General features: G+C 36.3%; 1 protein-coding gene across 5 annotated transcripts in view; it reads left to right on the plus strand.

Annotated features, from left to right (window-relative positions):
• The first annotated feature begins 1,986 nt into the window (after nt 1–1,986).
• Nucleotides 1,987–13,033, plus strand: part of LOC310734619 (uncharacterized protein MYH16) — a 150,945-nt gene continuing 139,898 nt past the window's right edge. The window contains exon 1 of one of the 5 annotated variants that reach the window (XM_083556910.1): nt 1,987–2,263. In XM_083556910.1, the coding sequence (XP_083413036.1) occupies nt 2,180–2,263 (84 nt within the window). In that variant the 5' untranslated portion in view covers nt 1,987–2,179. Of the gene's footprint in view, nt 2,264–9,934; nt 10,163–13,033 lie in introns of those variants that run through there. The other 4 variants (XM_083556911.1, XM_083556908.1, XM_083556907.1 and 1 more) reach the window with 4 other exon arrangements.

Below are 13,033 nucleotides of genomic sequence, written 5' to 3' on the forward strand. Positions count from 1 at the left end.
ATAATGCAGAAGCAGGATAGAACATGGACTTTTCCCTAAGTGCAAAAGAAAACCCGAAACAGATGCACACTGATTGATCACTGGAAGTCATAGTAAGACATATTTCAGTCATATGTCTGGCACCTGTGAAGTTTTTAACAAAACAAAGTCTCTTTTAGTCGATTGTGACACATGACATGACTCATAACTTCCATTCTTGGAGATAATTAAGCCCTAAAGTAAGTCTGACCCCCTTTAGAGCTCAGTATCCTCACTGACAGTTTTTTCCATGTGTAAGGTTAATACAATATCATGCCTGATTAACTATTTCCCTGCAGCTATTTTGTTAGGTTTCATGAACTGAAGAGGATTCAAAGAGTGGAAGAATGGGTTGTGAATAGGAGCGTCAACATCTGCCAACATCATATTCTTTCTTATTTACTCAGAATTCACACTTATCCTTGACTTGTAAAGAATATTTAGTATTGTAACATTTTGTATCTTATAATACAAAAAAAAGTGGGGTTATTTTCTTATAAAAGCATGCCCTAAATTGTTACCTCCCTTCTAGGTCATTAGTATTAATTTCTATCACTTTTTATTTACATTTAATGTTGTGCAAAATATGTGAAGTTCCTGTTTGCACTTATCTTATAGCAACTACAAAAAGTCTTTCCTTCACCTGCCTTGCTTTTTTTTTTTGTTTTTTACTGGAATTAATGATTTCATGTTACATTTACAGCATTGTGCAGATGTGTTTTACAAGTTCTACTGAGTAGTTGAGGGTTAAGAGCCTTGTTCAAGGGCCCAACAGTGGTGCTGGAATTTGAACGCCTCATTTAGCGCTACAACTTCCTGCTACATGGCAGAAATTTGTTCAACGTAAAACATCACTTCAATAAATGAATTATACATATCTCATATAGGAAAACTTTACCATATCAACATGCCAAACAGCACATTTTTACAACATTTATAATTATTAACTCATTTTATTAATATGTTAATAGCTTACGTGGAGCATCTGACATATTTATTTGAGTAGTTTCCACAGACGTTTGCAAGTCTGGCATTATTGTTTGGGTTGCTATTATAAAAATGTAGAGTATCTATTATTAGTGGTGGACAGTAACGAAGTAAATATAACTCGTTAATGTACTAAAGTAGCTTTTTCATGTATCTGTACTTTTTTGAAGTATTTGCATTTGGCGAGACTTTTTCTTTAACTTCACTACATTTCAAAATAAAATATCATACTTTTTACCCATTTTACGAAATTAGTCGTTATTTTTTATTTATAAACGAATGAAAACTGGTCAAACACTCAGCAAGCCACCAATCAGTGTAGAGCGTGCGCTGTTTTAAACTTGTTTTGATTTGTATACTTGTATCTACTTATCAACAACATACAGTTCAGCATCAGATCAACAGCAAGCAGAACATTTTGAGAGGAATAAATGATGGAAACTTCTGACTCGAACTCGCCACAACACACGTGGCCTAATTTGCACGATGTTTTGAAGTACAGTAGTTAAAAAGAAGGTTTTGGGATCATGGTAATTTGAATCGATATCAATCAGTGTTTGACTCATTAATATAATTTTATTAATAGATTAATGTGCTGAGAGCAACATTGGAGTCTTTTCACATAAACTGAGTTGATTAAGTAAAGAGTCATGTGACAAAAATGTTAATAGGAACATTATAGTCATAATAAATCGTTGTACTTTGGATACTTAAGTACATTTAAAGTCAAGTGAAAGTTTAAATGGAGCACTTTTGTATTCTTTTACTGGAGTCCTTTTTTACCTTGTGTATCTCTGCTTTAACTCAAGTACATGGTTTTGTACTTCCTCCACCACTGCTCATTATGTATTTCCAACCCTCACTGCACCATTGCACAAGCTCCAGTTGAGATAAATCCAAAAGTAAGTATGATCCAGCATTGAGAGGGTTAACTCTTAGGGCTCAGGGTGGCCCTTTTGCTCTTGCTCATCTGCCTGTAGATGGTGATGGCAGGGTGGGGAGGTGGAGTAGAGTGTCAGAGCAAGTTTAGATGTTTTTCTTTTGCCGTAGTAGTTCCCTCCCCCCGAGAGAGAATGTGTGTGCAGTGTGATTCAGGGTCAGGTAACAAAAAGCTCACTTCCTCTGGGAGCCTGGAGGAGACAGGCAGGATGGGCAGTGTGTGCCTGTGCTGAGGATGGAGAAGCGAGTGTGTGTGATCCAGACTGACTTTCACCAGTACAGACCCCTGACTGGAATCCATAGTAGACATCTGGCTCAGGTAAGCATGCATTCACTGTAGAGTGGGATGAGTTACTGTACCAGATGTGTATTAAGCTAAGATTGGGTTACACATGATTGTCTGCTGAATAGCCTTTACACAACACAATGTGCAGTCTTGTCTGGCAATCCGGGACTACTTGTGTAATCTTGTCATGCACCTGTGAAGGTCTTCTGCACACACACACCCACAACACACACAAAATTACTCTTTTTTTATTCAGGCCTTTTCCCTCATTTTTGTAGGAAATTTGCATTTGTGCCAAAGATTTTGTGGCTATTTGGAAAAAGTGTTATCTGGACTAACATAGGCTTAGAGGCAGGCTCACACACACGAACTCAGGAATGCAAACATTTCAGTGCAGGTCAGTAGTCACAAAAATGGGCATGGGGGCGTGTCTTCTGTTGAGCCAACCCTGGTTTGAGAAGTGGCTAATTACAAATTACTGAAGAGTTATTTTTTTTTAACTTGCACCTGTTGAGAAGTGTGTTTCTGATACTATTAAAACTGCTTCCTGGAGAGTTGAGATGTTCTGATGGACCTGTAGGTCAATCAGCCTCTGCTGTACTGTTGCAGAGTGTAGTCTGAGATGGTTTTGTGTGTTACATAAGCAGAATAAGAGAAGCACGAAAGGAACGTAACTGCTCTTGTTGTAGTACTTGAATACATGGTTCACTTTAACGGTACTATTTTACCGTAATGAAATTGCAATACTTTTTCATCCTTTTTTTGTTTTAATATAGTAAATATTTTGCTACATTAACATATTTTACCTGGTACAGAACTTTTTGAACAATGCATTTAACCCAGGATAACTGTTAAAAGACATGAACATTTTTAATAATTCAATTTTTTTCAAGCTGAGTCAACCAGTATCCTACAAGAACAGCAGCAGTGTCTGAGGAGATATCATAGCATAATCAGTCTATGTATCTGAATTTTTTAAATACTCCAAAGTAAACAGTTTGAGTAAGGGTTATGTGAATTAACCTGGGGTTTCGCAGCATAACACAGTTTAACAACCCACACAAATGTGTCTAGGTAATCCAGGAGCTAGCTAAGTAAGCAAACTAGCCACTGAGTCATGTAAAACATTCAGTAGTGACTACTTGTCTTAAACATAGCTAAGTGATACTAAAACATGATGGTATCACATTAGGCTTTCAGCATGAAAAATGTCTCAACAACAGATATTACAAGGATATATAAATTCTGTTCGTATACCCAGTGACACCGCAATCCAGGCAGCTTTGTATTCTATTTTTTTTTTTTAAGCTGAGTTGTATGAAAGATCATGCTGCAACACACCACTACTCGTGATGTTAATTCGCAGGCAACAAAGCTCCATGCAAAATCTTTTTAAATGGAGTTTTTTGCTTCCATAATTTTCCTTCCGTTCAATCGGGATCAGGGTAGCGTGAATGCAGCTAAGTGTAAACACACCATTTTGATTTTCACATGAACATATGTACAGAAAGTAATCATTAATTGTGCAGTTCTAGTTCTTTTTTTAATAGAAAATTGTGAAATTGTTTTCACAAATTTCCTGTGGTAAAATATGGACTACAATGTATTTGATACATTAAAAAAAGAGAATTTAGGAAAATTTTCTTGTTATTGCTACTCAAATAGTGATTAAGAGGTTGGACTTCTAAACAAAAGACTGTGGGGTCAAATCTCAACACCAACAAGCTGCTATTGTTGGGCCCTTGAACAAGGCCCTTAAAACTCAACTACTCAGTGGTATAATTAAAATGATTGTCACTTTGAATAATGCTGTCTGCCAAATTATATAATTGTAGCTTTTTAATAACCTGATCAACCCGTGGCATTCGCTCTGTGTGGATGTCAAATTTGTAGCTCCTTATAGAACGTGACACTTGCAGGAATAAAAAAATCAGTTTTTCATGTTTTGATAAGGTGCTAAAATATTAGGAAAAAATATATTTTTTGCCTGAATTTCTGATGTTTTTTGGTATCATCTGACTTTCTCCCTTCTCACATTGCATCTCACATAACACGTAGTTTAACTGTATTTTAAAAAAAATATTAGAAATGTGCAACCAGCATACTGTAATTACATTTAATAACTAAAGTACTGAGATGTGTTGCATATATCTCATGGCATCGAAATATCATAATATCATAAACTGCTTAAATTCAATATATGAGCAGGCCAAGAGTAATGTTTTATAAATTACTATTCATAAATATTTGTGGAGAAGGGCTTTGCTCAGATGTTCATTAGCCTGGGACTGCAGCCTGGCCTCCACGTCTCCATGTCATCTCCACTAACTGGGAATGCAACTTTGGGGAATACATTTATTTGGAAAAAGGCTGCTCCTGATCTGGGCCTGGGACAATGGAGTCTGAAAGCAGGAATGTGTGACGTCTCTTTGCTGAAAAGACATCCTTCAAGTCGTACCTAAAAATTTGGAGATTTCCTCATAATTCACAGAATTCGAGACCTTCGTAATAAGTATATTTTAGTGTGAAAATCTGATTTGACACATCCTCCCAAATCAAGTCAAGGCATGAACACATTTGCAACACAGAACGTCTCATTCACAAAGGCCCAAGGCAGAGACATTGTAACCAGTGTTGGGGTTTGGAATGAGCATTCTTACAAAAAAAATAAAAAATTGTGCTGACTGTGAAGAACGGTTTGGAGTTTCAGAGGAGATTAAATTACACACTGTAAAAACATTGGGTTTGTCGAATTGAAACGTGCAAGCATTAGTGTCAGGCAATGCACAGCAGTCAATCTAGCCATGACATTTAAATTACAGCACAGTGTGTAATTTCTGTTCAAAAACTACATGCGTGCCATCTTTCAGGAAGACATTTTCTCTAACGTTTTCAAAATTATTTCCAAATACACAGCTGCCCTGTCCCTTTCTGCTTTCCTTCACACCCTACATCTGGATGGGGTTCACTTCAAATTGGAGACCACTTAATGCAGCTGAGGATGGCTCCACCTGAACAGCCTAAACATCTATGTAGTTACTGTTGAGGATTAAACACAGGAACCAAGAAGATAGTGCTGACGTTGCATTCATTTTTGCATTCATTTTGTTCCTTTGTAAACACGTTGACCACAACAATTATGGAACTATAATGAATGAACCTTCAGTGTCACCAAAATTAAGATAGGTTCCCTTCAAAGTCTGGCTCCTCACATGGTTTTGTTCTCATACTATCTCAGGGAGTTTTTCTTTGCCATTGTCTTCCCTGGATGCTCATTGCGGATAAACATATAGGGCCTCATTGATGTCACCCATATGAGGATGGGTTCCCCTTTGAGTCTGGTTCCTCTCAAGGTTTCTTCCTCATATCATCTAAGGGAGTTTTTCCTTGCCACTGTCGCCACGGCTGCTCATCAGGGACAAACGCACACCTTCACCTTCACTGTTGTTTTCTGTAAAGCTGCTTTGAGACAATGTCTGTTGTGAAAAGCGCTATACAAATAAACTTGACTTGACTTGACTCATTTATAACAGTAAAATTTAAGGTCGTGATGTATGTAATACTGTAAAGCGTCTTTGGGACAATGTCTATTGTTAAAAGAGCTATACACATTCTTATTACATTTTATTGAATCAAATTAATGCTTATTAAAGAATAATAAATGAAAGATAATGGTGGATGAAAAAAATCCTGCTACCTGTAGACTAAAGGATTAAGTTTTTTTGCACGTCATCCTATACAAATGATTTATTTGTATTTTCTATAGTGAAAATGTTCATATCTAGAGTGAGCATCAGCCATTTTTCAGTCAGGAAGATAATCTGGCTCCACCTGTGACAGGTTTCCCCTCCTGCCATTTTTAAGCTGTAATTAATGTCTTTATGAGTGTATCCAATGTCTGTATTTCAGTGTATCCAAAGTACACTTCATATTTTTTGTTGTTTAAGTTGGAGTTAAAATCGTACCCCAACCATACGCAATATCACATGCATTGAAATGATTGCAATGACTGGTCTGATATAAATAGCAAAAAAATTAAAAATAACTACAAAATAAAAAGCGTAGAATGAAATTAAAATAGATTAAAATATGATTTACCATAAAATTAACTATTATGTAAAAATAGAAATAGAATTTACATATTGAAAATTGCTTGTTGAACTGAATTGTATGAAAAACACATTGACACTACAAAAAAAAAACAGTCTAGTGCCGGTTTCATGAGTAAACATTCAATAAATGTGTTCCACAAAGCTGATGCATGATGTGTTAACGTTATTTGCGGCCTCGCTTTTGTCGCCGTATGGTTACTTCTTGGAAGGAGCTTGTGGAAAATTAGTCAGTCGCCTTATTGCTTGAAATCGTTGCAGGAATGATTTACACTACAATTTTTTCTATTTGTTACTGTTGGACCGAAGAACGTGGAAAGAACCGTACTTTGAAGTCGAGTATAACCTTCATTTGCAGCTTTTCTCTGTGAGAAAGCTATATGAGGGCTCGAGCAACACTCACGTCTCTCATTCTCACGTCTACAATGCAGTATACAGATGTAAAGCTGTATAGGAAGGAGCCCCTAACTCCTTTAATTCAAGGGCAATGTTTAAGAAGTTACATGATAGCGCTGTAAGCCTGTTTTGACAACTGACATAAAAAAGTAAAGCCAACAGGCATTGGCTGACATGAAGGCTGCTTTGGGATGTCAACTCGACATAGCTTTACATTGTTGACATAAGATTGTGTTATGACATTTTTGACACTGATTTGCATTTGAACATCATGAAAATTGGACTCGTACTGTATCTGTGTGTATCCCTGGTATGTCAGAGGCGTGTAATGGAGATGTTGCACGTCAAATATCGGAATCAAACTCTTTCTAAGATTGAAGACCATACAAAACTACCATTATGGTAGTATTCACAAATATGGTAAAACTAGCGGAAAGTACCCGTGCTTCGCTACGGAAGGCAGAACGCTAAGCAATATGGCAATAAGCAGTAAGCACTGAGCAGGACTGGATGATCAGAGATCAGAACGTAACGTCAACAAATAACGTACTACCCCTTTGTAGTACCGATACAGGGCAAACTACTTTGAAAATAATTTTTATCGTGCATCTAACATGTAATAAGAAACAATGTAGTAAGTTTCATTAAGATCCGTAATGTTATTTCGAAGAGTTTACAATGCGTGAGAAATCGCGTTTTTCGTGAGTTAGCCGCGATCCAGGGCGAATTTTTCAAAACCCTTTCTTAGTGAGCACCTAAGACCCAAGAGGAAGGTATGTTCCAAATTTCATTGCAATCCGTACAGTGGTTTTTGAGATTTCGTGATGAGTGAGTGAGTCAGTCAGTGGTATTTTAACTTTATATATATATAGATAAGGATATCATGTATCCACAGTAGGGATGGGAGATTCATAATGGCATAAAAGTTTACATTTGTACTATGATGCATCGCTTCTAACTTATTTGCGTTGGTTATACGTTATATATACATATAACGTATAACAATTCTATACAAGTATTAGTTGTTATATACATATCTACATATTTTATATTTAGAATGATTTTTCCTCTCTAAAATATTTCTTATGCGTGTTCTCTCATCAGCACTACTGCCATTGGCATCTTGCTCATTTTAACAAAGGGGGCACATGTTTTTTAAGGCAAATGGCTTTAATTTATTAGTATTGTCAGTTCTGTGTTGCATCCTCATCATTATTTGCATTATTTTCACCGTTTTCAGTATGCATAGGTTTAACCCACTTCAATCAATTGGCATAAAGTTGGAGCGTCTATAAAACAACATTATATACATGATTCAAACCTCAATAGCATTTGAAAAGATTGACTTATGACTGTAAGTCAATCTTTTCAAATGCTATTGAGGTTTGAATTTTTTTATTGAGTGTTTATTTAGGTGTCAGTGGTAACTCATTAAAATCAAACTATCAAATCATTTCATCTTTACATTAGTTTAAGGTGCATAATTAGACTCTACATGCACATTTGCATTTAAGCAATACATACCAAAGATGTCTCCTTGATGGTGCAATCGAAGTGATAAGGAAAAGTAGTGTTTGGTACCGCCATTCCCATGGGTGTATGGCAGTGACCTGGCATGGAATCAGATTTTAAGATATTTCCATAGTACTTTAATAATATTTATGCATTGTCTCTGACCTTCGACATAGTTTGGTTAAGTTGTATTTTTCATGTCATATCACTTTTGTAGACAGAATATATTTCAACAAAGATCCACAATTTTTTTTAAATGTATTTCAAATGTTTATTCATGTGTTCACTTTTCTAGATAGTGTGCAGTTGTAGGACAGCTTGCTAACTTTGAACCTAAATTATAACTATGTTATAATTACACCTCGTGATAATAAATATGAACTTCATAAAGCATAACGAGGTGCCAATTGGGACGTGTATCACACTGGTCCATGCAGGAGATGCAGCGGTTGTCAAGGTCATGTTTTTTATTCACATTTGGGCTAGTTTAAAATACTTCATGACTGCTTTTCTTTTACAGCAAAAGGTCAGAATGAAGTATAAAACCTTTCTGCAAACAAAAGAAAATGATTGTAAACATGGTTTATATAATCTATACAATTATTTCTATTGTATATTTTGCCAAGACTAAGAGAAAGAGGCAAAAGGATTATGGAGTGAATAATACCTGTATGCAGTATTTCCCTAAAACAAGACAAAAGTCTCAAAGGAGCTGCTAGTCGGTATACTGGATGACTGTATATATTATTAATGTCCTATCAACCTATTATGGAGGTTTTCTAAAAAATCTTCTATACGCATGAGCCTACAGCAAAGATCATATATGATCGCATCTCAAGTAAACATTGATTAAAACATTGTATTTATAAATGCCATTTTGTCCCCCTGCAATCTATGGTCTTGAGTTACTGCTAGAATAAACTTTTATGAATGTTTTTTTGGGTGTCTTTCCGGTGTCTTGAAGGCTTCATGTGGGTGACACAAACACCAATCTAGTCCTTTAATGCTTTCTTTCTTAGTAAGCAGATTTCATGTTAAAGTTTGATATTCGGTACATATTGAGAATATTTGCACTAACACAGTGAAAACTGTTTCTTGTAAAAAAAGAAAAGAAAAGAAAAACCTTTAGCCTCAGTTATAAAGCAGTCCATAACATTGAAAATGAAAAAAGACAATTTAATTTTCCTGAGGTTGAATAGATTATCCCACCATTTTTGTACCACTACTGTATAGCACTGTATGTCAGAATGTATCACAATAAATCTAGTGTGAAATATCAGTTGACTGAGAAACGAAAAATGCTCCGAATTGCTATGTGTAATACTTTGGTAAGTGGCTGGATGAAAGGATATTCTTTTGTATTTATCCAAAGTTCTCAAAGGATGCCAGAGAGATGTTTCTTTTTTCATATTATCCATATAATGTGTCATTATGAGTAATACCAGATTACTTAAACAGCTGTCTTTATACCTGTGCACGACTAATAGATGTTTATTATATCTCTCTGCTCGTTTTCCCCTCATCCCACTCAATTCTCAGTGAAGAATGAACACGAGAGGGTTGTGGTGGTATTTGATTCAGGGGAGTTATTGTAGCGTAAGTGTATCAGTGGAAGAAATTTGGAATTGTTATGAATTGGGCCAAGAGGCCCCAGAAGCCGAGGGTGGGGAGGAAGGGTGGGAGGGTAGACTTTAGTTCAGAGTGAACATAGAAGGCGAAAGAGTGTGAGTAGTGAGCTGAAGTGGATCAGCGTAACCCAGTGCAGCAGTGTCTAAAGGCAGAAATGAGAGAGCGAGAGGAGCTGAAGAAAGCCATTGAGCAGAGTGACAGGCTGCTGTCACGCGTCCGCCAGCTGGAGGAGGAGAACGCCGGACTCAGCAAAGAACAGAATGACACTTTCGTCAAGATGCGTTCTGTAAGTTGACTGGGACTGTACTTTTAAGATTGTTGGTATTTGTGGTTTGCTTAGTGTTCCATTTGGTCGAAAAAGTAGATTTGTTTAGAAAAAGGGCTATTAGTTATGACAGAACTTAACTTATAATCTGTGCAGTCTGAATGTGGTAGCTCTCGCCGAAAGCCACATTCCCTCCTGTCGGGCTGTGGAGTGATGATAAGTGGGTAGCTGAGCTCACTGTTGAGTTATTGCTCTTGCCTTGCCTCATTGGGCTAAAATATGGCAGACACGGATGGAGAGAAACATCTGCATGTGGGAAGGAGGCACGAGTGAAATTGCAGGTATTCTTTGGAATGGAATGGCTCAGCATTCTGCTCAGAGTTCTGCTAATATGTCTGATTGTTTTTTTTGCTGCTGCTGCTGATTGCATTAGCAGATCCTCCAGATTTACTCATAGTCTCCTTTTTATCCATTGCTTTATGTCTGTTTTGGCAGGGCTTGTATTACTGCAACCTACAGATGGATTTCTGTGTTAATTTTTTGCATTTCTGTTTTTTTTTTGTCTGAGATTAAATTACATTTGAACTAAAATAAAGTTTTATGTGCAACTTAAATACACTACAAGGACAACGCTTTGTTGACATCTGACCATAGATTCTTATGTTCTTTTTAAACATCCCACAAAAGATCTAATGCACATTTGCTGTTATATTAAGCTCCACTCATCTGGGAAGATATTTGGAGTGTGAGTATGAAGATTTGTGCTCATTCAGAAACAAGGGTATTAGTAAAGTCAGGTACTGATGTAGGGTGAGAAGGCCTGGGGTGCGGTCAGCATTTCGATTCATCCAAAGGTTAAATTCCACTTCAAACCATTTAGGCCATATCTTTATGGAGCTAGCTTTATGCACAGGGGCATGCTAAAACAGATTTGGGTGTCTTAGTTCAAATTAAGGGAATATGTAATGTTACTGTATCCAATCCTATACAATTGTGGGCCTCCAAATTTGTGTTAACAGTTTGTTGAAGAACAACATATAGGTGGAAAACTCAAGTGTCCCAAAACGTTTGATTATAAAGGATATGAGGAAAAACCAAGCAGATATATTTCTATAGTTCTACAGTAGAATTTTAAATATGTATGCACAGAAGAGCATCAATTTCAATGCACCTTTTAGTGAACTTTTATTTTGTAAGTAAGTAAAATAAGTAGTTGATCATTCATGTTCTCTGGTTTTGCAGAATCAAGGACTCATTTAATGTAAAAGGATAAAGTACATATTTTTGAGTATTCTGTCCATCTTTACCCGATGATGGTCAGCAGGTGCTTCATATTTGCCTTTTAGAATGTACATGCTGGAACGTTGTGGTAGTTTAGTGGTTAACAAGTCACATCCAAAAATCTTTCCTGCAAAACTTCTGACGTAAAATTTAATATGTTGGCTGATTTAAAAATTTTCCAATGTGCATGGAAAAAGACCTGTGTTTCCCAGTTCTCTTGTGCCTTTGCCTTTGTTCTTGTGCTTCAGCTGTTTCTGTGGGATTTCTCAGTTGTTTCCTGGAGAAAGATCATCATTCCTTAAATAATAGGATCAGGGCCCGGTGTTTAGGCAGCCATGCGTCACTAACTTCTTACCAGACCAATGCAATGCACTAGTGAAGAAATATGTTTAGTTTGAAGTCATAGTTAATTGGCGATGGCAATATTTTCCGAGGAAAATTTGAATGAAATTCTTGAATCTAAATTATCAGAAGGTGAAGCTTGGTATTTCTTTGGGCTGTTTTATTTTTTACAGCATTTTTTTTAATGGAGTCTACAGTGTCTGCATTGTAGTCAGTGGTAAAGAAGTTCTTAGATGGTGCACTTAATTACATGCAAGCTGCAAAGCTACATTATATTGACAAAATTTGTGGACACTTGGCCATAAGAACTGTATAGTCCGGGACACCTAATTTTTCCAGCCATATGTGTTCCTTCTCCAAACGGTTACCACAAAGTGCTAACATTAAACAATTCCTTCACTTAAACTAAAAGATCTAAACCTGTTCCAGCATGAAATGCCTCTGTGCACAAAGCCAGCTTTATGAAGATGAGTTTTACATGGGTTGGAGTGGATGTGGATCGTGAGTGGCCTGCTATAGAGCTCAAACCCTCTTGAATACGTTTGGGATAAATCAACATTGATGATTTGGCAACAGCAGTAAAAATGTGCACAAAAGAATTGACACATCCTGCTATACTGGTATACCGGGTTTCAGGATTAATCGACTACCTAGGTTGTTTAATTTAACTACCTTCAGGTATAAATACAACCGTTTTAAATAGTTGAACTTAAACACATTTTGAATCTAATCATAAGCATCAATTTACAATTTAGTCTTCACCACAGAATGTGACATTAAAATCGTCATGATAAATTTATTCATTTATCCCTGTACACTAAATACTGTAAATTAAACTATTGCCAAATGTCACTTGACTGTTCATGACCAATATCCTTAACTTTGAGAGAAAAAAAAAAGACTCCAGCCCCTTTTATACACCAATAATTGTGAAATAAAATGTGATAAAGTTTTCCAGGAACATCCAGACACCCTATTTAAGTATGTGGAAATTCTGGGCTAGATTTCGTTTTTGTGGCCTTGGGCAAAATCTCTAAATATAAAGCGAACTCCTGGTCTAGTCAGATGGAGAGAAGTGCAATATATACAGCATGTCTTGTGTGTTCTTCTTTAGCAGGATGTTCATTTGACTCTATAATATAATGAACAATAACTGATGTTTGATGAAACCTAATAAAATTTAGCTAACACAGTAAAACCTCTGTGTACCATTTTCATCATTTTTGCTTTCTTACAAAATAATTAAATTGGAAAATAAAGTTTAGTAAT

The sequence above is a fragment of the Silurus aristotelis genome (genome assembly GCF_946808225.1).
Source record: "Silurus aristotelis genome assembly, chromosome: 12".
NCBI classification, from domain to species: domain Eukaryota; kingdom Metazoa; phylum Chordata; class Actinopteri; order Siluriformes; family Siluridae; genus Silurus; species Silurus aristotelis.